At 37.3% G+C, this 24203-nt stretch overlaps 1 protein-coding gene across 6 annotated transcripts in view; it reads left to right on the forward strand.

Annotated features, from left to right (window-relative positions):
• Positions 1–24203, forward strand: part of SBF2 (SET binding factor 2) — a 243563-nt gene that overhangs the window by 65818 nt on the left and 153542 nt on the right. Inside the window, exon 2 of one of the 6 annotated variants that reach the window (XM_021401519.1) lies at positions 22246–22375. The exons of the other annotated variants lie outside the window; for them this stretch is intronic. Within the exon in view, the coding sequence (XP_021257194.1) occupies positions 22262–22375 (114 nt within the window). The 5' untranslated portion in view covers positions 22246–22261. The remainder of the gene's footprint in view (positions 1–22245; positions 22376–24203) is intronic. 6 annotated transcript variants of the gene reach the window in all.

Genomic DNA, 24203 nt, shown 5'->3' on the forward strand with positions numbered 1-24203 from the left:
TGTGTTGGCCCACATCATCAGATGCAGATGTTGGTGGGATGGCAGCAGAGGTCGAACCTTCCCGCCACTATCCCATCACATGTTGTTGCCGTGTGACAGATGACAGCAGAGGGGCAGTCTGTCTAAATGGTGCCTGACATGGAAATGTAGATGCAGCAAAGATGTGGAATGGAGTTCCTCCCTACAGAAAAAATTGGCACCCATTGACATTCATCAATGCTTGGTGAGCATTTATGGAGACCAGCCAGTGGCTGTGAGCACAGTGAGGCAGTGGGTGGTGCATTTCAGCAGTGGCACCAGCGGGTCACCTCTCCTGGTGCAGATTTTTATGAGCACAGCATGCAGGCTCTTGTTCATCACTGGTGAAAATGCACAGCTAATGGTTGTGACTATGTTGAAAAATAATGTTTTGTAGCGGAGACTTTGCTATATTGAGTAGTGTTATCATAGTGTTATCAACCCTTGTATCTGTTGTCCTTTCCATGGAAATAAATAGGAGGCATTAGCTTTGGAGTGACCTACGCATTTGCAGATATGTTTTACGCAAAATCTTTTATATATAGGCAACCAGATGGTTAACCTAAAGTTCAAGATGTAAAGATTTAAAAAAAAAATCTATGGTATTTCTGTGTTTTATTTCATTTGTTGTATGGCAAACTCAACAGGGGCTTCAGCAGATAGTTATGCATGGAGGTATTTATCTGACAGCGACTGCTTGACTTTTTAAACTCTTCTCATTGTTATAGCACAGTCCCAGCTGTAAAGTGGAATGCAGCTTGAACTTCCGGGAAGTACTTGAACTCTGCTTTAAAAAATGCCAAAATAGGAGTATCATCAGTTGGTGACTAAGGGTAACTGAGCTCAGCTTAGCAATGCTTTAATTCTTTTGTTTTCCTGTCCTGCAGTGAGACGTGGTCTTGGCAATGGGTGTTATGATAAAGGAAAAGGAGAGGTGAATGCTCCTAATAAAGCAGGAACTGCAGGAGGCTGTGTTTGTTTCTCTTACTCGTTTTGTAATGAAATCTGTTGTTACAGTGAATAAGCAAGAGGCAATGACATGCAGAATTGCACGTTCTAGTGAGATACCGACCTGCCAAGATTCCTTTCATTTATAACATGCTCCAGGAAAAGCTTTTAACCAGGAGCGTCATGTTACCACTTAGTAAGTTGTTGTTAGAACAAGAAAAGTACTGAAACTTCAGTTTGACATCTTGGTGTAAGAGGTTTGTGTGATTGGAGTCAGAAGAGCTGTTTTGTTTATATAGCGTTGTAAAATTCAGGGTTTTTTTTTTTGTTGTTGCTACTGCACTGTATACTACTTGCAATCTTTCATTGCACTGTAGCTAGTTGGGTTTTTTTCATAATTCATTTCCATTTCTCCACTTGTATGAAGCAGTATCCATTATTTGTCTTTGCACCTTGAGAGGTTCTTTTTTTTACACTGTTTTACTGATGATTTATTAGAGTTAGAATTCATTTCAGTTCATAGCTGAATTGTGCTGATGGTAAATATTTTCTGATGTCTTTAAGCAAGCAGCAGTGTTTTCTGGACATGGAGAAATTTCTGGATACCCATGTTTTCTACCTATGTATTTCTTGCGATTAAGAGCACGGAGTCCTACAGGAAAAGTGTCATTACTATGTAAAAATAAACGGAATGATTTAGAAAGAACTTTACAGGTCAGAAATTGATTGAACAGGTGACTAGAACTCTACAGGAAGTGAAATAAGAAAGAACGTCTAGTGTACTCTTTTTATGTTACTAAAAGTATCAAATCTTTCATGTGTAGGCACTGTACGACTGTTCGTTGTCATCAGAACGATGAATTAAATAATAATAGACATGTATTTAAAATAATAAAATAGTGAGATGAACAAGGTATGCAAAAAATCCCCAAGAGTGGCTGTTTCCACAGAAGTAGTCTGTTCATGTTTGGGTGCACATTCAGAACTGGCTCCAGCTGCAGTGCAGATGCAGGGGCTGCTCGGTCTGTGCAGCTGAGCCCTTTATCTTGTGACCTGGAGTGTGTGACACATCGGATAAGGGATTCATTCCTCTCTCCTGCATTCCATTTCAGTAAATCCTGGCATGCCCATGGCCTCATCCTAAGCACGCTTTTGTTTGTCGGTTCTGAAGTTATTTATGGAAACTCTAGAAACAACGTATGCAGAAAGAAGGATGCATCCTGCTGACATGCTCTTCCTTTTCCAGGAACTGACGTTCTCTTCACCCTGACTGACAAATACAGGGATATTGAGTTTTTAATACTCGTGTGAAATAAAACACAAAGGAGAAAGAGAACGGCAGTATTTGAGAACTTGGATGGTTAATTTGAACTGGAGACTCAAAGCTTTTTCGTTTATTATTAGATTCTATATTAAAATATGCGGGTATTAGAAAATATTGTTGATTGAAGTACAGAAGAAAATGTTCTTGGTTCCACGAAGGAAAGCTATGCCTCCCTAATCTATTAATATTCTCTGAGTGTATAAAACAAACAGTAGATAGAGCTCAAGTCACTGAAATAGCTTATTTGAAGATTCCAAGTCCTTTGCCAAGTACCTTCAAAATAGGTCAAGGAAATTACAAGCCAAGGGTCGGTTGTGAATCAGGTACTGACCAAGATAATCCATTATCTTGTTAGGGTAGCAAAATGTTGCCCTGAGCATTCACTGCAGCAGAATTATTCCGTGTTAGACACGAGAATGTTTATATATGGTAAATATCAGAAATAGGATTAGCAAAAATGCAGATATTAGTATTATTTATATACTTAGGATCAGAGAGAACCCTTGAGGGAAAGTTGGGGGAGCCAGTTAGTTGGATGAATAGTGAGATGGCAGGTGAAATTCAATGCTGATGAATGCAGAAGCATTCATACTGAGGGGAAGAAATTTGAATTGTACTTGAAGCTTTACTGTGTTACGAATTGATTTTAAAAATTTAGAAGACATCTGAGCAACGTTTTGGACAGGAGGGTTGAAGATCTCTGGCTCATTAAGCAGCAAGAGTCGAAAAAAAAAAAAAGCAGTACTCTAAGATATGTTGGGAGTAGTGCTGCGGAAATAAAGTACCTAAATCAATAGTTCTCCTGTTGCCTAGAACAACATAAAGAAGAAATTTAGGAATTATGACTAGGATGACATGGTAGGTGAAATGCTTGTGGAGTTTGAGAGGAATGTGTGAAAGGTTTTACCCTTTTTCTTGAAGATCTGTGGTTTGAAGCGTTCTGAGGACATATTATTCTATTGTTAATGCACCAACAGGGCACAGCTCACATTGGAAATAAGAATGAGAAGGAGGTGAGTTGCTTCAGATTCGATTGTGAACTGAGAAATAAAAAACAAACAAACAAAAACCCAAAATAACCTAGTTCTGTCAGAGCTCTGAAATGTGTACTTTGTTTCAGCCAGTGATTACCAATGTCATAACAGTATATTTCTTCCATACCTAAATGTATAAAATATCATCTTACCATTTGTAAACAAATAATAGAACATAATTGCTTAGTAAATAATGTGTGACCGTATGATAATTGTCTATAGTACTGACAACTGATTGTCGATGTCAGTCCCTTAACTTCATTTGCTGGACTTTTATAACAGCCTATGTATCGGTGATGTAGTGCCTGTACAGAACACATACTGGAGTTGGACATTGTGTATATACTCTTAGCATACCTCTTTCATTTTGCTTTTGGATAGTAAACTTTGTGCCTTAGGGACTAGATGTGTCCTTTTGATTTATATGTCTGAGTTGATTCAAGCAATTATATTGGAATATCTCATATGGTTAGTAAATGTTACTCTTCTTGCTTGGAGCAAGTGAAGCAGATATAATATTAAAAATTAGAATTCTAATGGATGTGGTGCTTCTGATTTAAATAATCTTTGTAATACAAAGCAAGCTGTGTAGGTGCATAGAAATAAACCTGAGATTCACAGTGAATTGTACGAAACAGCAAAATGAAGTAAGTGTACTGGTCTCATTTGTGCATAGCAGAACTGCTTTCAGAAGGCTTTCTGGCTCAACCAAATTTCTGCTGATATCTTGAAGCCTCTTTCTCAAGATTGAGAATAATTGTTATGAAAAAAATATACTAACTACCAAAACTGTTAGATATCTTTTTATTTCAATATCCTCACTCAAAAGAATATTGTCAAAAATATCTACCATCATAAAGATGTGCATATTGTCTTTGTTAAACAGAGCAAATTATTGCAGATAAAGCCACCAATTCTGAAATGTATGTGTCTGTTTCTGACAATTCTGTTCATGATTTTATAACATGAATGGAACAAGCATCGGTTTGTTTTTTTGAAATTGTACGTTTTCAGGGGAAAGCAGCTTTACAACCATGTCCGCAGGAAATGACTTCTGAATTGGTAACTGTATTCTGCATTAGATAAACAATGACGACCCACTTTTTTAGAATCATTTCTCATTATTAAAAATAAATGTTCTTCACCTGTTTCTAGCAGATAAAGGATTCTACTCTTCGGATTTTTAAAAAATTTGAATCATAAATGGAAAATTACCATGTTTAACTTTTTTGTTGGTGTCATTCTTATGCTTTTAAAGTACAGAAATAGAAGCTTGGAAAAGCCAGCGCTGCTGCTTGATTTTGATCCAAGGCGAACATAAAGTTTGCCAACTTTCATTTCTGAATGTGGGTGGTGTTTTGCTTTTTTTAAATCTGGTATGTTTCATTTTGCTAATTAATTTTAAAATTTCATTGTGCTAACTTTTCTTCTATATGTATCTCTTCTAGAATTGTTAGAAGTAATACTCCTTGGTTCTGGGAGTGTAGTAGCTCTTGCACTTGTATCAGTAGGGATGGCCTTCACTGTTTAAATCCTTTTGTAATACTGTAAGGGACATTTTTTAATAATGTAAGGGACAGAACAGCCACTTCAATTTTTTAGGTAGTTAATATAGAAGTGTAGGGTAGCAGGCAAAGAAACTGTCGCACCGAAAATAAAAGCATCAGGTAATGTGCAGACTGGTGCGAGGTAGCCCTTTCAGTTCTGAGGTCAAAAAAAAATGCATCAAGAGGAGGTACATACACTGTGAAAATTTCTGTCAGTCATCAGATGATTCTGATGGTTGCATGTATACTAGAGCTCAGCATTTGGCAAGCGAAGGTAGGTGTTTGCTGGAGGACACTGTCATTCTTAGACAGGCATTAGGCATTTGCGTGGAAGGGGAGAGCTGGGTGGTTAGGAATCTATCACAGTTTTGCTGTCATGATGCCAACATTCTGGAGAAACCCAGAATGCAGTTGACCTTGGGGATGATAATATTGAATGAATAACGTTATTTCAGATACCAAGATTGATCAATGCCTATTTTCAATGTTCTACAGCTATATGCGGTATCCTAAAAGTCAGGTTACTTGGCAAATCTCTTTCCTGCATTCTGTAACATGGATTAACATACAGCTTAGACTGACATGTCTAGAACTTGTTTTTCTGAAGACCAAAGTCTGCTTTTCCAGGATAAAAAGCACAAAGCTGGTAGCCATTGCAGAAATTTGTGGTAAAGGTCTAATGTTACCAGCTCCTTACGCAGAAGGCTCAGCGATGGCAGTCTGTTAGCTTCCTTTCTGAAGAGCTGTGCACTTTTCTCTGGGCTCCCTGAGTGCCCGTGTCATTCATTCAGTACCTCAGAGCTGTTTGACACTGTCTCACGGAAGCAACTTTTCTGAGCAGCTTCCTACATTCCTGGCTGTATAACTTCCCTTCTTGTGTTGTCATTAGTTTCCTGAAGAAATTAGGCCTGCTTCTTTGCTCCTAAAGCTAGATGTTTCTATGAAGTCAGGCCTTTTTTAACATTTGTAGTTAGAAAAACTTCTTCTGTAGGGAGAGAGATTTGTGGCAGCGTGATAATGACTTAGAAGCTACAAATTAGAATAAATCAGAAAAACCTATTGTCACCAGCCAGAAAACCCTTAATAACCCAAAAGGCTTTTCCAGGCCTCATTATAGGAGTCAGTAAGATTCTTCTAGGCAACGGTGTCTGAACACAACAGTATATATAACGCACACGCCTGAGCAGTAACTTGTATGTGCTGCTAACAGTGTGAAGTATGTAACAGTAAACATCTTTATCTGGGCTGTACGAAAGCATTGGTGAGTGATATGCAGGTATGTTCAGATGAATGATTTCCTTGTGACCATCCCAAATTTTAGTGTCGATTTTATTATCGGGCTGATTGTACAAGGAACTATGTTTGTTTGTGTGATAAAGAAACTATTTTGCTTGTAAAGCTGGATTGAATTTCTACATATGTATGTGTGTTTAAGTCATGCAGAAATTATCAGCCTTTGTGAATTGTCACCTGGATTTAGTTAGAGAAAATCTAAAGTTGTCTGGAGCTACGTGTCTTCAGGACTCTTTTTTTTTCTAGCAAGCATGCAGGCAGGAGGTGCATGTTCTTCTCTTGTAAGAATACTGTCTGGTTACATTTAGACACCTTCTTAAATCCTTGTATACGTACATACATACAGCTACGTAGTAAAACCTTGCAGTCTTTGTAAGAAGACAAAATGCTTTTTTCTGCGTAGCCATTAATGTCTTTATGTTATTGTGAATGTATGAATTTCAGTTGCATCATTGGGAATGTTGCTTTTTGAACAATGTTCAAATGATGGTCTCATATACTAGCTTCAATTCAGTTGACAAATTTAGGATGTGAGGATATGTCTCCATATGTGTAATTTCACTTCTCACTGCCCTTTTAATGGAGAATGTTATTAACCCTGTGTATGCTGATACTTGAGGTGATTTTTTGAAGTATTACAGTTATGTAACAGAAACCAAAATGAATGTTTATTAATTCCTTCTTATGAATTCATCCTTTCTTCATAGCATAAATTTCAGACAAGAGTGAACATTACTAAAAATGCTCTGCTAATTAAAAAGAAATAGCATCTCTGTTTGAATGTTTAAATTCCTACAATACTTTACCTGGTACAAGCTAGCTATTTGCAGTAGCTTGAGGCGATCATATTGTCATGTTCGTGCCAGTGGCATAATGTTTGGCATATATATTGCTTACTGCCTCAGAATTGTGTGTTATCATGTATCGTGGTGCTCTTTGTAAAATGAACAAACAAATTTAGTTTGGAATGCAGTCTCTTGTATCACATTGCCTGCTTATCTATGTACTATGTGTGCTGTATTTTTTTTTTTAGTAGAAGACAAATGTGTGGTAGGTAATTTCATTTTTGTTTTCAATTTATTTGTTTTGTAAGTATAGTCCAATTATTTGTCCTTCTGAAAGAGAAGAAACTGAAGTAGGTAGACAAACATTAGAACTATGGTCTTTAAAGTCTGTCTGATGTTGTTGTATGTGGTAAAATCTAGACAGAAATAGATTTTGGTCAATTAGATCACATCTCAATTTCTCTTGTTGAATACTGAAAATTGTCAGAGGAGATCCCTGTTGACTGGAGAAAGATTTGTGTTGTGTCCATTAAAGATACATGGCTCTGTGAGTTACTAGTTAGCCAGCCTCACTTCATCTGTGGGAAAAATTGTGGAGTAAACCTTCTGGGAAGACATTTTTAAGCACTTGAAGATGATGCCTGCGAACAATCAGCATGGATTTTTCAAGGGTAAATCATGCTTGACTGAACTGATTGCCTTCTGTGGTGTAGTGGCTGGACTTGTGAATAAGAGAGAGCAATGAATAGCAATCAACCTTGTTTTAGCAGTGCTTTTGACGTGCTTTTTTCCACATAATCCTTGTATCAAATTAAGATTTCGTCATTGGAATGGCTGGGTTCTACTAAATGGGTGATACGTTGCCTGGATCATTGGGTTTGAGGGACCCTATCTGGAGGATGGTTACACCTGGAGTTCTGTAAGAACCTGCTTTTATTGATGACCTGGAGGTCACATGCTGTGTAGTCAGATTCCCTCAGTCAAACTGAGGGAAAGAACCTAGACAGGGTAAAGGAACAGACTGGGAGGAACCTCATGAAATTCATCAAGGACTTAAGAAACATCAAAACTAAACCAAAAAAACTTGAGAACCTTATTGTCAGGTGGACCAAGCACTGGCACAGGTTGCCCAGACAGGTTTTGATATCTCTCTCCTTGGAGATAAGCAGAAGGCATCTCAATCTAGTCCTAGGCAGCCTGCTCTGGGTTTCCCTGCTGGAGCAGGGCGGTTGGATCAAATGACCTCCAGAGGTCCCTTCCAACCAAACCATTCTGTGAACTTAAATATTGCACAACATAGTAAAGGTTACAGCAAGATTGAAATGTGCTTAGTCAGTGTAAATATGCATCATGATGGTTTCACGCTTCAGTAATCAATTGGGATTCTTCTCAAGTGAAGTCTCATTGTACTGACCATCCAAACAAAAAAATCTTAGCAAACATTGCATCTTGAAGTTTATTTCAATGAATAATGAATGTTTCAAATGTAACTGCTTGAAAAAAATGTCGGAAGATGGATGTCCTTTTTGATGCTTGTCCATGCATTTACTGATACTGGCTCAATAAAAATAGCTTTCTAAATCAATGCACGTAGGGTAGATGTGTGATTAAGAGATGCTTGCCATCTCAGTACCTGCTTTCCAGATCTTCAGAAGAGAAAAACGCTTATTCCTCCAGCTCAGGAAAAATTCCAGCGAAGATTGGTTAACTTTGCAGTTGTTCATTAAACCTCTTCTGCTGTTTGGAGTTTTCTGAATCTTAACAGGAGAGAAACTTCCCAATTTTTGCTAGTTTTCCAGAATTCATCTGTGGGCTACCGTAGTAGAGCACTGAAGATGTTATTAGGGAAGGCATAGCATGGCTGTAGCCTATCTGACAGACCTTAAACCGTGCACGGTTAGAGAGATCATTTTCCTGTTGGCATTTTCTCAGTTGTAAAAGAGAAGAATGTTCTTGGGAAATGCTGTTGTTTACAGGTCTTATGCCTAGAGGACTTCTCAGTGGTATCACTGCAATATGTGATTGAAGAGATGGGATGTGGTGCAGTTGGGCACTCTGGAGAAATTGGACCATGTTGGAATGATGATTCTTTAAGGCCAGTCTGCTTTTCAGCGTTGTCTGACAGAGACTGGGGTTGTGACAGGGAGAACGTCCTTAGTGGTCAGGACTCGAAACGTGTCCTTGCTCTCCCTCCTCACATGTGAGCTTGGATACTTTCTAGTGCATTTGCTGGGATACGAATCCTCTTGTCAGATTTAGTTCTGCACTAAGCTATTTGTATTGCCGGAGCTGGAGAGCTTTACAAAATAGCAATTGAAATAATGGAAATGTGATCTTCATAGATGGAATAATGGAAACATGAAATTGTAGATTTGAATTATGCTGGATACCTGAAAATCAGGCATGCTGTTTTTATTCTGCTTTCCATGAAAGAAATGTGGTAAAGAGGCCAGATTTTCATTTTGTTGTACTGCTTACACTTTATCTTCAACAGAAGAGATTCTAACTGCAATTGCTGTAAATGTTACTGTAAATAACCTAGCTGTGTGTGGAGAAGAGATTTGTTCTTTGTGTTCTAAGGAAAGAAATGAAGACAGAAGAAGTTTAACCAACAGCTACTTCTGTGTGGAGCCCTCAGTGACTGATGGTATAAATAGGAGATGCATTTGGTGCACGTTTTGTAATGTGCAAAATGAAGACATGAAAGAAGGGATGTTTTGAAGGTTTCTTATAGTGATTACAATTCCAACTGCTGAAAACAGATTTATATTCAATAACACTTAATAAAATAAGCTACCTAATATATATGGAAAAGATGGTTAAAACTAATTGCTATATTAAATACCTGTCTGCATACACAGTTCTTAATGTGGCAAGGCCTATTTATTTCTTCCTAGGAAAGTAAGCTGGCAATTCTTGCTCTTTTCTTGCTTGCATCTAGTCATTTGGGCCATAATAGGGAAGAAAAAGCAAAAGGAGAAGAACTAAAAGGAGAAACAGAGTAAAAATCTTTTTCTGGGCTGCACGGCCACTTGTGGTGAGAATTGTTGCATTCCGTACACAGAGCTTGCCCGTGCTTTGACCATTTGGGATGCAGATTAACTATGCCTTGACAGAATTTTGCGAAGATGTTACTATACTGCTTCCATGCTACTTTGGCATAGGAAATAGTACCACTCTTTTTTGTCTGTGTTGAAGTGTGCTAGAGCTGATCTTGTCTAGGGCCTGCTGCAAAGTCAGGAGCAGAGGCGAATGCACTGTGGGAGTTGTCACAGTGGTTTCTGCTTCATCAGCTGGAGTCTCACGGGGCTTGTCAGCTTCAGATCTGAGCTTGATTCCCTGTGAGACCGAACCCACCGTACTCACTTCTCAACATTCAGGCTCGGGAAACCTCTCTGGGATTGGGCTCACCATGGTCACACTTGAACTGAAATTATTCAGTTCCACCAAGAAGACAGTCTGAAAGTACTTCCCAAATTGCAGTGTGTGTTGTTAAGGGTTATTGATCTGGAACAGTTTATGTTATTCATTTGTAACCGGAGTGAAAAGTAGAAAACATCAGCCTTCTTGAGCAGAACTGGAGGAGGAGGGATTTTTGCCTTGTTTTTGGGCTTAGAAAGGAACGTACTCGATTGAATTCACATATGGTTGGCTGATTCTCTTCATGGAGAAACTCCAAATTCATTGTGAAGATTAGAGTAAGCGTTTATGGGTTTTCAGGATTTTGAATGGAATTTGAAGTATTGTGTTTTCAAGCAGTGGACAAATCAGTTTTCTCATAGGTATTTGTTCATGTTCTAATTTTGGCATTTCTTTGTCTACATTCTAATTTTAAAAATTGTTTTATACTTCATACTGCGTCTTGGGATTTCGTAACGTGCTCACTCCTACAGCAGAAATGCACACAAATCCGTTGAAGTTCCTCATGACAAAAAGTTCTCATCTAAAAGACGTTGCCAAGTTAGTTGGAGTCAGCTTATTTATCAAAATAAGCTGTTTATTAATGGGACTGGAATTTGGAAATCATAAAAAAAACAAATTGATAAGTGAATTAATGTGCATGATTTGTTTTAAGAGTACAAACATGCTATGTTACTGTTGCTTTTTCTTCATAATAATGGTTAACAAATGTATTTGTATCAGAAAGCTGTATCAGAAAGAGGTCTCACGAGCAAGATAAAGAAAGACGACTAGCCTGTAAAAAGTGCTTGCCAGCTAAAAATGTCTTTCCTTTCAAACTTTTATGCATCCTCTCTATTGTATTTAAACTCATAAACTGCAAATTATGTAGTTTTTGTGTAAATTGTGCTGGGTCTTCGAATGCCTGGCATTGCAAAACTTGAGAGTTTTTGACAATTTTGGCGATTTGTTACTGACTCATTTTTGGCATCTTTCTATACTTATTCATGTGAATTTCTTATAAGTGACCTGTATTCCAGGAAGCTCAGAAACTGGAATCTCCCACTAAACTTCTCTTGATCTTTGTTTGAGAAATATTTTTTTCTTAATTAAAATGCATTCATACTAATATCTGGCTTAGGGTTTCCTTTTTGGGATATCGGTTGTTCAAGGCTTTATAGAAATTGAAGTCCTATCTATGCATTTGTCTGCTTATGTAGCCTAAAATTTTTGGAACCTTTGCGCTATGTCACATAGGGAGAAAAAAATTGTCAACATTATTTCATATTAAAAGGAGCCATTTGAGCCTTTAAGGTGAATTAAAAAAAAACAAAACCCACAAATATCTTTAATCATAAATACATGGTTGCATGCTAAGTATATGTAACAGTAGGATGCAGATAGTACTAAAATACTTACTTATTGATTTGATAATGGTAATGCATTTGACAGCCACAGAAAATGATGATACAGTCACCTTTGAGGTTTGAATTGGTTGTTTGAAGACTTGCTGTTTATTTTGGCTAAGGATGAGGATAAAACTTTCTATCTAAAGTTAAAGTACGAAGATTCCTAATCAATATTCTGTTTTCTCCAAACTTGAACATGTTGGTTTCACTATGCACTTGAATATTCGTTGTCAACAACTTGTTGCAAAACATCTGTGGACCAGGAATCTAAAGACCAAGTTCAAGAAAAACTTTTGCTGGCAGCTTCAAACGCTTTTAAAAGGAAGAAATATAGAGATTTAATTACTATAAGGTTTCTGTTTTTCTTCGTTTTGTTTTTCAAACTCTGATTGTCGTGTCATAGTCAAATGTGGCCATCTGTGTATTTTTTTCTAGTCTTATCTGTAGGCAGTCCTAGCTTTGTATCGTGGATTGTATGTAGAAATGATCTGAGGTGTGGCCTCAGTGCTCTTCTGCCACAATGTGGATGTCTAAAATCCATATGAACTGCCCAGCAGGTCGGCCGCCCACCTATGGGTAGGAAGCTCAGGTTGAGTTATGTTGTGTCTTCTGTCCAGCTCATTGTGCTTCTTGAGACAGATGATATGCGCAGTTTTTCCCCTCTTCTTCACTTTTCTGAAGTTCCTTTTGGTCATTTAAGGTGACACAGCTACAGGTGGGAAATTTGCTAATAAAATTCAAAATGCTGCTATGAAGCAAAGAATGCTGAAGTCATCTTTGTGTTCCTTCTGAATTTGCTCATTTCCATAAAATCATTCTAGTAGGTTCCTAAGAAGCGACTGTAGTCAGTTGTTGAGGGAGATTAAGTGATTTCCCACTCCCAGCATTTCTTTTGAGGAATGGGAAACATTAGCACAGTTTATTCTCTGCTTTCTGGCATTTGGAATACAATTTCCATGTTGGTGCAGAAATATTACATTTGAAATAATTCTCTAGTTTTGGATGGCTTACTGATGTGCTGAAAGACAGAGGATGCAGTTGAGCATTGTATTATCTCCCGAGACATAGTTTGAACTTTTGAAGGCTGAGGGTGGGGAGGAAGGTTCTGAAATGATTACAGTGCAAGGCGTTAGAGCAAGTGAAATCAATTTTTGCTGCATCTAGGTAGTGCAATGGATTGATGACCCTTTACATGCAAAGTTGATTAGTGTAAATGTTATGTATAATGTGAAAATATTCTGAGACAGCATTTCTTTTTGTGCACATCTTAAAGATGTTGCTTGAAGATTTATAACTTCTTAGAATTAAGAATATTGGCATCAAATTATAGGAAGGACATCGTTAAATCTGCCTTGCACTCATTCACGTAGTTGTTGTACAGATGTTAGCAAGAGCGGTGTGCTGTAGAAACAGAAGGATATGATCCAGGTTTTGTTTTTGTAGCATTTGTTTTCCCTCTAGTAACTCATGTTGCAGAATACTGAGTTGTAAGCTACCACTTACTGATGGACGTTTATTTATTTAAGACAAATCACATAGGTGCAAGTTTGTAAGTGTTTTCCTTCTCAGCTGTAGAGTTTCTACTTCACGGAGAACAGAATGTAGAAACTCTGAAGATCACTAAGGGGAAAGATTCCCAACTGTTTTGTTTCATTCTTAATTTAAATCTTTTGAAAAATGAACATAGTGGTTTGTGTGATTTGCAGTTCTTTTACTATAGGATAAGCAGGACATGGTTCTTGCGTTTTTTTTTTTAACATTTTTTTCATTGGTCTGTACTGTACTTTTTACTTTACTCTGCAAGTGTAACTTGATGTGCTGCATGAGCTGTCTTTGCAGCTATTTTAAAGCCATTGGAGACAAAAAGGGAAGAAGAAAAGGAGAGTAGAATATCAGTTTTGATATCAGGGAGCAAATGGATCTAAATATTCATAAAATAAAAAAAATAACCTGAGTTTTAACTTCAAATACATTTAGTGACTAGCACTATTAAACATTATCATAGCTGGGAATTTACATGAAATCATGCAGAAATGTATCCATCTTGGTGTGGAGAAAGTAGAAAAGTGTTTTTTTCTCTTATATATTGTAAAACATGCTCTGCTGACATTGCACTGGGTAGCTATGAATGCATATGATAGACTATGCCACATTCTCAGTGGCAGGGAAATCCTTTGTGAACTTACTTATTTAGTGGCAACAAATGTGAAGTATGAAGTCAACAGAAATTGAAGATACTAATGAATATGTTTATTTCATCCAAAACATTAAGCAAATATTCTTAGAAATGTCTTTATGCTTTTAGTTAAACAGGAATACACCTTACTAAACACACAGTCACCCCAGAAGTAGAATGCCCGGATTGCTCAGACATCGTCATGTCGTTCCAGAAGTTGTGCTCACTCTGATTACAGTTACAGGGTGCGGTCAGTGCTTCAGGCAGGAGGCCAACAAGTGAGATATTACTGTGCCAGTTCCATGAAGATGGGGTTACTGAAATGGACAGTGTCAGTCACTTGGTTCCATCAGTTTAAGATGGCCCATGAATTTTTTAATTAATGTTGTCCATAGGAAAACCTTAGTTTTATAATTTAAAACTGTGAAACGAAATTATCTAGCACTTATTTTCCTCCTCGTTTCCATGATTTTGCATTAAAGATAAAGACCACAGAGTTCCTTGTGAGGCAATGCCTGAAATTCTCTTTCTGCTGTCCACCGATTTCATTTTTACAGGATTTGTACATTCAACCTAGGAACTGTCCATCTCTGAGACTATTTAAGGCAGGATACTTGACATATGCAAGGTAAAGTAAAAATTCACAATGGTAGAGAGAAAAACTGATGGTCCTCTTGGAGATGAGTCATGGCTACAGTATAGCTCTCGTGTTGTGGCTCTAGGGAAAGATTGATATGGGCAGCTTTCAGTAAGACATAAAACCAAAGTTTGCCTCTCCATGCAAACGTAGAAGTGTTATCCACTGTTTTCTCTAATGACATTCTGCCTACATTTCTTTAGCAGCTTTTCTGTGATTAAGTGCAATGTGTCTAGCTTTAAAATTGTTCTTGAATTTTTCTGGTGGGGAGGAGAGAGAAGCACCAAGTTTCAAAAGTAAAATGTTAATCTTCATGAGTGGGACACCACCAAAGCATGGGTGTGTAAAGTGAGCATTGTTGAAAGTCAGGTGGAGCTGGACTGCACATGGTAGTGAAATAAAGTTCTATAGCTGTACAAATGGCTGCAAGAGGAAACAGCACGCCTCTGTTCCACTGTGAAGTTTAGATTTAGGTAAAAGATCTTTGTACGGTCCCAAATGAAATTGTTTGCTGCAGCTGTTAGAAACAGTTTACAGTGGTAAACAGAGGTTCAAAGGTAAGGTGAGTAATGAGAAAAGAATTGCAAAGTAGCATTGCATTTTTTTACCTCACTAAGAGTGCTTTGACTTTGATTTCTTGCACTGCTGTTAGGGAGAATACATTAAAATATATGCTGATTGAGTAAACCGAGGATTTAGAATTAAAAACTGCTGCATGTTTCGTAGGAGGATAGCTCAGAGATGAGAAGGCTGAAGTCCTACTTGATTGTATGTTGAACTGTTGAAGAAAATGAATACCAGCACTGTAAAAGTATGTTCCTATTAAGTGTCTGGTGAAATATGAAAAATATTAAAGAAAAGTACTGTGGGGGAAAAAACATCTGTAAGAGGTCATGTAAGGAGATGTTAAATTCTTGGTCTACAGTTTGGGTTGTTAAATTCTTGGTCTAAAGTTTTTGAAACCATGCCACCAGTGTGTAAGAGAGAACCCGAGAAAAGGTCCTGCAAAGTACCTAATATAATGGGAGCAAGGAAAAAGTAATGGTTCAGCGAGATCAGATGAAATTATAGACTTTAGTTCTTCAGTATAGAGATCGTGGGATGCAGGATCTCAAACCATGTACTTACCAGTAGTTTGTAAATGAAAGACGTTTATTGGAAGTCATAAGGGAAGACTTGTAAGGTAAAAGAAGATTTTAAAATTAGAGATAAGTGAAGAACGGCTCAAAAAGCAGCGAGTCACTGGGTGACAGGAAGAGTAGGTGGTCAGTTAGGACAGAAAATTACATTTTCCTGGATTCTGGTTTGAAGCCCAACTGAAATAGACTTTGTGGATAATGATTCAAATTTTGGTTTGCCACTCAGTGTGTAAACATGTTTATACATCCAGTCCTTACTCCGAAGTGCCGATATATCATGGCATATTGTTAATGTCTTTTGGTTGAACAGTAATGAAATAAATGATGTCTTTCTGTTGATATTTTCCCTCCCCCTACTGTGGTTGTTATAGCTCTGGTTTTGAACCATAAAATGTCTGAATCAGTTGGTGAATTGAGGGCATGTGGACGTCAGCCCTGTTACTGGCATTATATAGTTTGACAGCTTGGTCGTTTCGTTTGAACCTTTGATGGCAATTTCTGTGACTTGGAGATACTGTCTAACTTGTGGTTTGCAAATGAAGAACACAAGTCAACAAGCTCTTGTGGTATGTGCTCTTTTTCCATATCCACTGCTCATCTGCTTACGTCACTTTCTCTTGCACTCACTTGCTTATTTTATTTCCAGTATTTTTAATACAGACATACGGAGCAATATGGTTAATAGATGTGAGTTGTACAGTAGTAGCACAAAACAAATTGTCTAGTCTATAGGCAGGTTTAGTTATGAGAAGAGAGTTTACAATTTAGACAGTTCAGTAGGTGAAGATAATTGCATGCAGAAGGCTACAGGCATTTTCACTAGTCTTTCATGTAAACCTATCTGTATTTGTTCTAATGGATTTATTTCCATATTTGCAGGGGAACAGAAAGTTAAATCAAGTCTTTAATGAAAAATCACTGGACAGTAACAATTAATTCAATGCACTTATGTAGTTTGCTTTTCAGAAATTCCTCTCCGGGTGCAGGACCTCACATTTTCCTTTGTTGAACTTAGTGAGAACTTTTAATACATGAGCACAGGACAATTCTTGAATACGTGTTGTTTGGATCCAGGTTAATCATTAAAAAAAAGAAAAGTCAGTATAAAACTATAACTAACTAGCTGGTAGTTTGTCAGTACACATGGTACCGTCAGTACACTTATATTTTAGCTCTTTGTTATTTCAGTCTAGACCATCTCTGAAAATATAAGCTTCAGTCTTTCAAACCAGCAGTGCCAGCAGGAGTTTTTTTCACAACAAAATAATAAGAGAAGCTGGTTCTTTTTTGAGAATACATTTATTTATTTCCTAACCTTAAGCAAAGTTTTACAAAAGAAGAAATTAGTTAAGACAACTGACTTCCAGGCTTACATTCGTATATTAAAGATTTGAGCTAAATTTTAAAGAAATTAGAGCATAGTTCTGTCTTTATACGGAGAGTTCTTTTTTGTGAGTGAGATGTAGTTTATGAAGTACCCTAATGTGCTGACTAATTATAGGAATTTGTAGGCCTGCATGCAGCGCTTTGTGCGCAACCAGTGGTCTCAAGTTGCTGAGGTTAAAGTGTTTAAGAAAATCATAGAAACATAGAACCACTGAGGTTGGACAAGACCTCCAAGGTCATCCAGTCCAACCATACACCTTCCACCAATATTTCTCACTAAACCATGTCCCTTAATACCACATCTCCATGATTCTTGAACACCTCTAGGGATGGTGACTCAACCACCTTCAATGGCAGCCCCTTCCAGTGCCTGACCTCTTTTTTGGCGAAGGAAAAATAGATATTATTGTGAAAATGTATGAGGTAGGAATACTCCTTATTGGAAAAAGTAGCATTTCTGTCCATTGATATCTGTTTTTGATACACATAAAATCTCTGCATAATTTAAAAATTGTGCCCACACCCCAATATGAACTTATTTGTTTGGGTCAACATTGTTTAGGTATTACCTACTGCCTTTTCCTTAAGAAAATGCATTTGCAAATTTGTGTGATATTGACTTGCAAATGTAGAAGTAGCAGAAGAATTCTGCATTGTGTTTAAAGGGTGCTTCAATCTGCAAATACTTTGAAAAATTGTTTCTTCTTGTGCTGTTGTAGATTGGACAAAAAAGCTAACAAAGTTGTTAGCTTTTCAAATGTCACGGGTCAACACATGTTTCCTGGTATGCAACTGTTGAAACGGGATTTTCTTGCTTTTTTCCTCAGTTCTTTTTTTTTTTTTTTTAATGTAACGCACACATTGTCAAAGCTTGTATACCAATTTCTCATGTTTTTCCAGTACTGCATAGTTATTTTCAAAATTTCACGTAATTTGTTTGGAGTTTACACCAAATATTTTTCATATTTTTTTTAGTATGATCTGTTTCGTATTTTGAAGACTTAGGAATCTAGGAAACACTGATGCATCAGGAAATGTTGCATCGAGCAGGATATTTCTGCTCTTCTTGTATCATTACTCCTGAGACAAAATGATGAATACTCTAATACATGTGCAGGCAGCTTTGCAGTCCTTGCTGCTCAGACAAGACTGTCATGTCTAAGATCTTTGGCACATGAGGTGATCATCATCTTACTGACACAGGTTTTACAGTAGCAGTTTATAAACTTTGTAATGTATTGAGTTTTAGGTTTAGTGTGAGTTTTACAGTAGCAGTTTATGAACTTTGTAATGTATTGAGTTTTAGGTTTAGTGTGAGTGTATAGCTAAGCTGTGTTGTTATCTCTATGAAAATGTTACCTGTCATCTCCTCTTGTCTAAAGGAGTGGTTTTACACTTTGATGGGCTTGTAGGTGTCAATGCTGAGCTACTCACACAGGTTGGACCTTGTATTTCAGTCACCTTCAAAGCTTGAACGTAGCAGCCATGATTTGCTTGGCTGAGAGTAACTTCAGTTTCACAGTCTTCTTATTGGTTTTGCTAACATGGCAATATTTTACATTAAATGAGGGGAGAAATAGAAGAACCAAAAACTAGATCAGTATTTTGCTGAGCCACTATATAATCTATTCATAGACGGTTAGAAAAGCCCCAAAATCTTCAAGTGATTTTCATGTTGCTTGTATCATGAAAGAATAAGTAGTCATTCTTTTAAAAGAACATGCTGTCCTTTTGGATAGCTGTATTGCTCAAGTGATGTCCAAGTCAAGTGTGTTGCTAGTGGTGTGGTGTTTTTTCTTTTCTCCCCTTTTTTTTTTTTTTTTAACTTTTTATTTTTCCTGCAGATGGCTTCCTCTTGGGTATAATTTGGAATAAAATTCCGTACTGTTAAGTGTTTTGGCTCTTTCTTTTATTCAAAGAATGTAAGACATTACAGATGGCTTGAAATATTTCTATTTCCTCTGTATACTTATGGGACAATAGGAGGGAACCCCCCACAGTTGACCAATGTTTCTATTTTTATATATAAGAGTATATAAACATCTGATTAGTTTTGAAAAAGAAACATTTATTTAATGTTTTTGATAAGTGTGTACATTAACATTTAATTTTACATTTATCAATTCCTGCTATTCAAAAGCTGCTTCTATTATGTGCTTATTCTTTGATCACACCTTTTTACCAAGTTTATTATTAGAACAACATATAGTTCTCACCTCTTGTGCAGTTTACATGAAAAAGCTGTAGTTTCTATTTCAACTGCCTGTGTTTTATGAGGCGATCTGTGATTGATGATGATCAGTGATGTTCATTTTTAATGAAATACAAGGGCAGTGTAGGTGCCTTTGGATGCAGGAGGCTGGGATTACCCCACTGGTAAAGAAAGAAGAGAGGCCTTGTCTGGGCCGACTGTCTCCGCAAAGGATGCTCACATGCAATTGAAACGTGCAAGTGTGCTTATTTGGACACCTGATAGCTGTTTTGGGACATATAGGAAAGTGTGTGTTGTTTTGTTTTTTTTCTTTTTCCTAGCAGTGATGGAAGCAGCTTACATATTTCAATTGTCTTAGCCTTGCATTTTAATTGATTAACAATGACTGACATTTTCAAGCATTAAGGTATTTAACAAATGTTGAATCTGACCAGAAATTTTCTGTTAATTATCAAGCTATAATAGAATTACCAATCCCTACCACCCACGTGAAAATTATTTAAGTCTTTGAATCCAGTCCTACTCAGAACTTTACAAGAATCAAATATTACAAGAATCAAATTTTACAATATAGAATGATATAACGTTTTGAGTACATTGTTCATAAAAACCAAAATTTACTCTCTTTTTAAAATTTATCAGTTTCTTCTTTTTTAAGCCTTCCCTGCCATTCTTTCTGGGTTCACAGGAAAGACCATATGTAATAAATCAGTTAAGTGAGTCTGACCAGAGTCTGATAGTGTTTTTGAGATGAGGATGAGACCAGAGCCCTGATGAAGGGGAATCAATTGCCCTGATGATACCAATGTGCCATACACCACAAAGGAAATGAATAATTACAGAAATCCCAGTCAGCTTGAAATAGTAGAAAATTCCTTCTCAGCTTTTGGTTTGGCACCTGACATTTAGTTTGTAAGGAAGTTAGGTCAGCCAGAATTCTCTGCAGCACCTGCCTGCCCCATGATGGGTTAGATCTCTGCTGTTGGCTCTCTTGCAAAAAGTTAGATGTCCAATTAAGTACTCAGGTGGAAATTCTGTCTAAATCTCTATGCATGAATGGTTGAAGCTCTGAAGTATGAGATTTGATTATAGTCATATACTGAAGAGCTTCAAGTATTATGAGGTCATGCAGACCCTAAAAAGAAAAGAGATAAGGATGAGCACTTGTATTACAGATTTCCAGGTCAGAAGGACCACCACAACAGTCTGTACTGACTTGCTCTGTCACACGGGGCTTGAATAATGTCTTGCTAAAGCTAAATGAAGAAGAATCTTTTAGAATTTTTTTTTCCTAACTTGCAGAACTCAGACTCCAACTGTGGTGAGCTTGTTGCAATAACCTGTTCCAATTTTTCTTCTTATTTTGAATTGTTATGATGATAACTTCTGGATCTTGTAATACACTGGATCTGGGAATGCTTTTATCTGGAGTCTTCTTACAAGTAAACAGCTTATCTGCATGTAACTCTATACTGTCAAACATTTAACTACTCTATGAAGTGTTTCTCAGCTCTCTTTGGGGAAAAAAAAAAAAGAAACTGAAAAAGCTGAGATCTCTTTAAGATTTGAAGTCAGAATCTTTGAGATCACAGCTGAGAGTTGTCAGATTTTGTAACCTTGTATTATTAAACTTCACAATGTGATACTTGTTTTCCTGCCCCAGTTCATATTTTATTGTATTTGGAAAACTATCTTCAGCATTCTCTACACAGTGTTCTCATGTAATTTTCTTAGCAATTCTGTGACTTCCCAGTTTTGATGCATGAGAAGAGATGGGATTTTTTAGCTGAAAGGAGGGTTGGGAATTAGCTAATGTTTCCTTGAGGTGGTGCCTTCTACAACTGTCCTCCAGTTGTGGACCTATAAGTAATGGCTTATGTTGGAAAAAATAAATAAAAGGGGAACCACTGCTTTCAATTTAATACTGCTGAAATACCTAGGTTTAGAGTGCTTTCTTTTTTTACTTTTGTTTCTCATTGGTTTAGTAATAATTTATCGTCATAATATTGAGCCACAGAGTCATAGAATCACCAAGGTTGGAAAAGACCTCCAGGGTCATCCAGTCCAACAGTTCACCTATTGCCAGTATTTGCCACTAATCCATGTCCCTCAGTACAACATCTAAACGTTTCTTGAACACCTCCAGTGATGGTAATTATGCTATTAATTTTGGAGTCACTAGTGGTCTTTACCAGTAAACTTCCTCTATGACTTGGCTTAGTTATAAAAGTACTGAGTAGTTTTAGATCAAGATTTCTTCTCTGAAAAATCCGAATAGATGTGGCTTCATCGAGGTGTGTCTCTGCTAACAGTTCCCTTTTCCAAATTGTCAGGAACCTAGTCTTTTAATCAGTGCAGTATATGCGATATTAACTTCATCTGCCATATAAATAGGTGTACACATACGTATTTATGTTTAATTATCACGTAGCACCAAATTAAGTCCTAGTATGTCATGCTGTTGTAACTGCATTTATTAATTGGCTTGGAATTTGTTAGCCCAACCCCCCAGAATTGCTTAAATGGCTTTCTTTTTTTTTTTTCTACAGAAACATACCAGTTATCATTCTGTTTGATTTTTGTCTCTGATACCACTTCAAAGTACCTTTTTGTTGATTTACTTGAGTTCTCTGTTGTGCTAAATGAGTCTATAAATTCCTGTAGACATTCTTGTTACCCTTTTAAAGCATAGAAATCATGTCTGCGGTATCCTTCTTTTGGAAAGCTTGTGGAATATTAATTTAAGTGGTAGAGAGCTCCTCAACTTGCTCTTCTTACGTGCTACTTGAGCTGATCTGTTTGAAAATGTTGAATTTTATTAGAGGTTCTTATATTCTCCTTTTATTTATTTTTTTTCTTCCAGTAACTGTCATAAGAGTGCTCCTGTTTTACAGACATAAGATTTTAAATAGAACTTTGAATGTTTTATATTACTCAGGTTTAATAATCATGTGATGGAAAATGGAGAACGTACAACTGGAGATTGCTCAGAACTCAAATCCAAGATGTCTGTCGAAGACACAGTTCAAAGGAGAAATGCTGAAAGAGAGTCAAAGTGGACACCAGAGGTAGATAGGTGCTTATAAGTACAAGCTTTCTCAGTGCTAGTCCTCTCTGAGGAATCATTTTGACAGATTTTGGCATCTGTTATTATCTTGCTTAGAAACTGCTAAATTATGCCAACCTACCTACAGGAAATGCAGACCATTCATCAAGATTGTGTTCTGCTGGCATGCCATGAATTCATGTGACAGCATCTGCACTGGCACAAAGCCTTATTGTTTACACCAGAGCTTCTGCCAGCCCAGCTCTGGTATGGGTATTTCTCTTACTGCACTCACAGGAGGCATGCCTGTAATGTGGTCTGTCCATAGAGCTCACTGACTGTAACACAACACTTGGCTTCATGGGAATTGAGGACGGGCATGGCTTGGGACCAATTCCATTTTCCTGAACAGGAAGCTGAGACTCCATGGAAAGCACCAAACTTTTCAGCGGTCTTTTCATGCTGCTGCAGATGGTGATGTATTCTAATTTAATCTTGGGGAGAGTGCTAACAGGAAGTGCTTTTGATACTTTTCTTCATTAACACTATGGAAATGTAAAATTCAGTAGGAGTCAACACACAGAATTCTGTTGTTTTAGTGGAATACATTCATCTTGCAATCTAGGAAACCTTTTTTGGAATGTATTTCAGGTCCTAGTCTATCTAGGCTTTCACTCACATGGAGTGTGAAAGTTGTTTCTTTGTGAGATTTTAGCCGCGTTTTCCTGTTTATATACTTTCCCTTCTCTTTGTGGAAACTCACACATGCAAAAGGGGAAATTGATTGTAACCCAAAATGGGAAGCAGTAACATGAAGCATGTAAGAAGTATTGTTAAATTCCCGGAATGACCAACAGAATATATAAAAATATATATCTCCTTTTCTGTAACTTCCTTAAGTTCGGTTGTGAGTGGCAGTGATTGATGTGAGTGCTTGTTTGGCAAGGTGCTGAGTTGTAGGCTGTTCTCCAAGCTGTGCTGTCTTTTTGGGCTTTCTAGTGCTCACATGGATAGAGGTGCTTATGCTGCCTAATTGGCTGCCAACCCAGTTAAAATCCCCTGGATTTTCGAAAAGCCCTTTGCCCGTGCTAGCTGTGCCATACACCTTACTCTGGGTTTCTCATTCCTTCCTGTAAGAGTTTGGTGGGCAGACTGGCTTTCTTTTGTTGGTGTTATGAGTTCCCTCTGAGCAAAGCTGGCAGAAGGCTGCTTGGGGTAAGGCCCAACTATGTGTAAAATCTTGGAGGCACACAGAGTTAACAGTATTTGGATGTGAAAATGAACTAACAGGGGAGGGTAAGGTATAGATTAATTTTGCCTTGTGGTCTGATGTCCAGAACAATTATAACAATTCAGATAGACGGCACCATATTTTTGGTGGATTATTACCCATTTTGTGCTGGATTTTTTTAGTAACTATATGTTTTAGTCTACTATCTGTATTAAGACCAAATTCAGACTACTTGATTTATTTGCGTATTTCAAGACTTCCTGTTCTGCATTTTGTAATCTGGAGTCTGTTGGCATCTCTCTCAAATCAATAAGCTTATTTTGCTTCATTAGACACAGCCCTTCTTAGGCTAGCACTCTGTCAATTGAGATCAATATTGTATTTAATATACTTGACATTACCACTTGGTTACACACATGCACCTTCTCTTGGAATGTTGAGTCTTGGAAACCTTCGCTGACAGGTATATTCTAAGGAATTATAAGGTCACAAATGCAAAAGTCTTAACCCAAGTCTGCTCACAGTTCATTACAACTGCTAGGGAACAACAGAATGCATCTTTGAATGTATTCATGATAGCAAGGCTGGATGTGGTGTTAATATCTGATTAAATATCTGA

Source organism: Numida meleagris, chromosome 6 (assembly GCF_002078875.1).
Source record: "Numida meleagris isolate 19003 breed g44 Domestic line chromosome 6, NumMel1.0, whole genome shotgun sequence".
Lineage (NCBI taxonomy): Eukaryota > Metazoa > Chordata > Aves > Galliformes > Numididae > Numida > Numida meleagris.